Genomic DNA, 3,529 nt, shown 5'->3' with positions numbered 1-3,529 from the left:
GGTCCCTGCAGCGTCGCTTGGTCAGGTTCAGGGCTTCGGTGCCCGCGCGGGCGGAGAGGCGACCCCGGGAGAGGCGAACTACCTCGTGGCGTCGGGACGCCGTGGCCTGGGGTGGAAGTGCGCGCGGCGCTCTTGACCTCACTCGAGGCCTCCGCCATTTCCAGACCCGTCGTATCTTGTCCTGACTCTTGTGTCTTTGCTAATGCGGATGCCTCAGCCTGGAAAGTTGCGCATCCGCCTCCAAGCTGCTGGCGAGCCCCTCTAAGACCCGGTCCTTTCCCCTTTGAGACTATTGTGCCCCTCTTAAAGCTATCAAGGCCCCATTACAGCATCCATTACCCAACTATCCCCGCCCCGGTTCTCCCCTTCGCAGCTGCTGGAGCTGGGACTCTGTCCAGTACTTTCAGATGGTCTCATCTAGACTCCTGTCTTTCAGTGTCTCTGTACACAGACCAATCCCAAGCGTTTGTCTGCAGCTTTAATGAGTTCTGTGGACTCTGGATTCAAATAAACCGTAGTCTCCTCAACCTCTCCAGTTAGATGTCTAATCATCTAATTAACTTTGTCCAAAACAATACTCCCGATTTTTCCTCTAAAATTAATCTTTGCCCACTATTTACCACTGAGGTAACTGGTATCACTAATTCACCCGCACATCCTTGGAGTTATCCTTGGCTTCTCTCTCACCCTCACATCTGCTGTCACTGCAAATCCTGTCCTTTTCACCTATAATACATCCTATCCTGATCACTTCTCACCATCTCCATCCCTACTCTTACAAAAACGAACCCCACTTAACCCTGCCCAGCGTTATTGCAATAGCCTCCGAAAACGTCCCCTTACCTCGGTTCTTGCTCCCAGTAGTTAATTGTGGACACAGCAGCCAGAGGGATCTTGTCAAAACCTAACTCAGATCATGTCCTTTCTCTACTCAAAACGCCTCTCTGCATTTACCCCTGTCGCACAAGAGTGAAAGCCAGACTCCTTACTTAGGCTTATAAAAACATATATGCTTTAGCCTCTTGTTACCTCTTTTCACCATTCTGTTGTAGCCACCCTTCCTTCACCCAGAACTTTTGCACGTCATTCAGATCTCAGATGTTACTTCCAGAGATGACTTTCCTTATTGTCTTGATTGCAATAGGACATCTTCATCACTATATGCCCTTAACTTGCTTACTTTTTCTTCATAACATTTCTCTCTCCCCAGTATGTCTTTTTAATTATTTGTGTGTGTATGTCTCCTTCACTAGAATGTAAACATTTTGAGGCAGGGATGTTTTGGTCACTGCAGTATGGTCAGGACTTAGCACAGCTCCTGGCACAAGGTGGCTTCTCAGTAAATTGCTATATGAATGAGCAGTTGGATGAGGGCCCAGCACAGACAGGATGTCTGGTAGGCTAAGTGAACAAATGGCAAGAAGCTGGGCAATGCAGAGAGGGAGAGGCAGGAGAGACTAGAGATTGTTTTGGGCCTGGTGCACAATGGCTTCAAAGAAAAGCTATGAAATACCTGCTTCAGTACAAGCTTGCTGCCAGGGAGTTGAGCTCTTACTCCTGTTCATTCCTTTCCCTTCCAGGCCTGGAACCTAGCTTGGCTTCTCATGCTTCCTGAGGGAGCTCATCTTTTTTCCATCTCAAAGCTGATGATTCCCAAATGTACATCTTCATTCCCCATCTCCTGACTTCCAGGTGACACGAACTCTGTACTTTGTACAAGGGGCAATTGCTTGGGGCGTGTCTCACAGGCACTTCCAACTCAACATGTTCAAAATTATCTGCATCTTTACCCTTCCTTCCCCAAAATAAGCCTACCCTTTATCCATGCCCCTCGTTCTCATCACGAGAACCTGGGCAGGACTCACCCAGGTATCCAGTTCTGAAACCAAGAGTACTCAACTAGCTGGACCCAATCAATCACCAATCTTTGTTGCTTTTACTTAATGTTTTGCAACTCATGGTTTCTGGACTCAAATGCAGCTGAGCAGTGTGATAGCCCATAGTATATTATGCATATGAATTTCCAACTTATGGCTAGAAAATGGTTGAGAACTGTGACACATTTCATTACCATGGATTCTGAAAACCCAAATCCCGTAATGCTCTCCTGAATAAGAGCTAAAAGATCCCAATTCTTTTTCTTTTTCTTTTTTTTTCCAATTTTTTAATGTTTATTTTTGTGAGAGAGACAGAGTGCAAGCAGGGGAGGGGCAGAGAGGGAGACACAGAATCCGAAGCAGGCTCCAGGCTCTGAGCTGTCAGCACAGAGCTTGGTGCAGGGTTACAAACCACAAGGTGTGAGATCATGACCTGAGCCGAAGTTGGACCCTCAATCAACTGAGCCACCCAGGTGGCCCAACAAGATCCCAACTCTAATGTGAGTGAGGAGATTCCCATACAAACAAGTAATTCCTGGACACCAGCTGGGGTGTCCTACAATTCAACTCAGTTTTGACACTATTTATTTACCCAGATTCCACACATTGAGGGCTCAGTCTCACAAGACTGCCCATCCCCCTTCAGATGCCAATCACAAGCCCAGGTTATTACCAGTGCCTCTGACCAACCAGCCAAAGACTGGGGAGCTCCAAAGACTCCTTTCTTGGACTTCAGACCCAGTCCCAAGTCCAGATTGTTACCATACTTCTGACCAACTGACTATATCAGAGGTTCCCACAATCCCCTTTCAATTAATTCGCTAGAGCGGCTCACAGAGCCCAGAGAAACAATTTACTTACTAGATCACTGGATTATTATAAAAGGATAAAATGCAGGAACAGCCAGATGGAAGAGATGCATAGGGCAAGGTATGTGGAAAAGGGCGCGGAGCTCCCATGCCCTAGGTGTGCCACCATCCCTGCATCTCCACATCTTCACCAACCTGGAAACTCTCAGAACCTGACCATTTTGGATTTTTATGTACGTTTCATTACATGGACACAATTGGAGTCTTGAAGTCTCCTGTCTCAACTCTTGTTACTCCCCTTTACTGTCCNGTGAGTCACTTGCCTCTGACAAAATCCAAAGGCAGAGAAATGAGTGGAGGTTGAAACAAGAAAGGATTTATTTCAGGGTGGCCAACACCAGGAGGACAGTAGACTAGTGTCTGAATAGTCTCCAAAGTGTAGAAAATACTTCCAGATTTTTAGAAGACAAGTGTGGGACAAGGTCAGTGGGTCTGTGTACCTGGGCAGTAAAGGTCAGGTCAGTCTATGTCTTGGACCCAATCACAGGCAGTGTCTTCCTGGCTCAGGGCAATCCTTATTGCTTGAGAGGGTAGGTTCGGTTCCCATCATGGGATGCTTTGCCCTCAGGGCCTTCGTCTGAGCGAAGGGCCAAGCTGGAAAGAAGAAGCCAACTAGAAAGTTTGAGATCAAAATTGGAGGCAGCCCAAGTTCTCTTTCATTCTCTCTACCCGCCAGCCTTCGGCTCTACCCGCCAGCTTACTTCATCCTCCATTCCAGAAGCCAAGTAAGTCTTCTCTCTGAAACCCCCTCTGGAGCCTTCTCACTGCAGTTCTAAGTCTAGA

The 3,529-nt window shown here is 47.4% G+C and overlaps 1 protein-coding gene across 1 annotated transcript in view; it reads right to left on the bottom strand.

Annotated features, from left to right (window-relative positions):
• LSM14A (LSM14A mRNA processing body assembly factor) overlaps positions 1 to 158 on the bottom strand; it is a 51,479-nt gene extending 51,321 nt beyond the window's left edge. Inside the window, exon 1 of the mRNA XM_077754691.1 lies at positions 64 to 158. Within this exon, the coding sequence (XP_077610817.1) occupies positions 64 to 158 (95 nt within the window). The remainder of the gene's footprint in view (positions 1 to 63) is intronic.
• Positions 159 to 3,529: the final 3,371 nt, after the last annotated feature.

Source organism: Crocuta crocuta, unplaced genomic scaffold (assembly GCF_008692635.1).
Source record: "Crocuta crocuta isolate KB4526 unplaced genomic scaffold, BGI_CrCroc_1.0 scaffold121, whole genome shotgun sequence".
In the NCBI taxonomy this organism is placed as follows: domain Eukaryota; kingdom Metazoa; phylum Chordata; class Mammalia; order Carnivora; family Hyaenidae; genus Crocuta; species Crocuta crocuta.
This window is presented reverse-complemented; position numbering and strand designations above follow the sequence as displayed.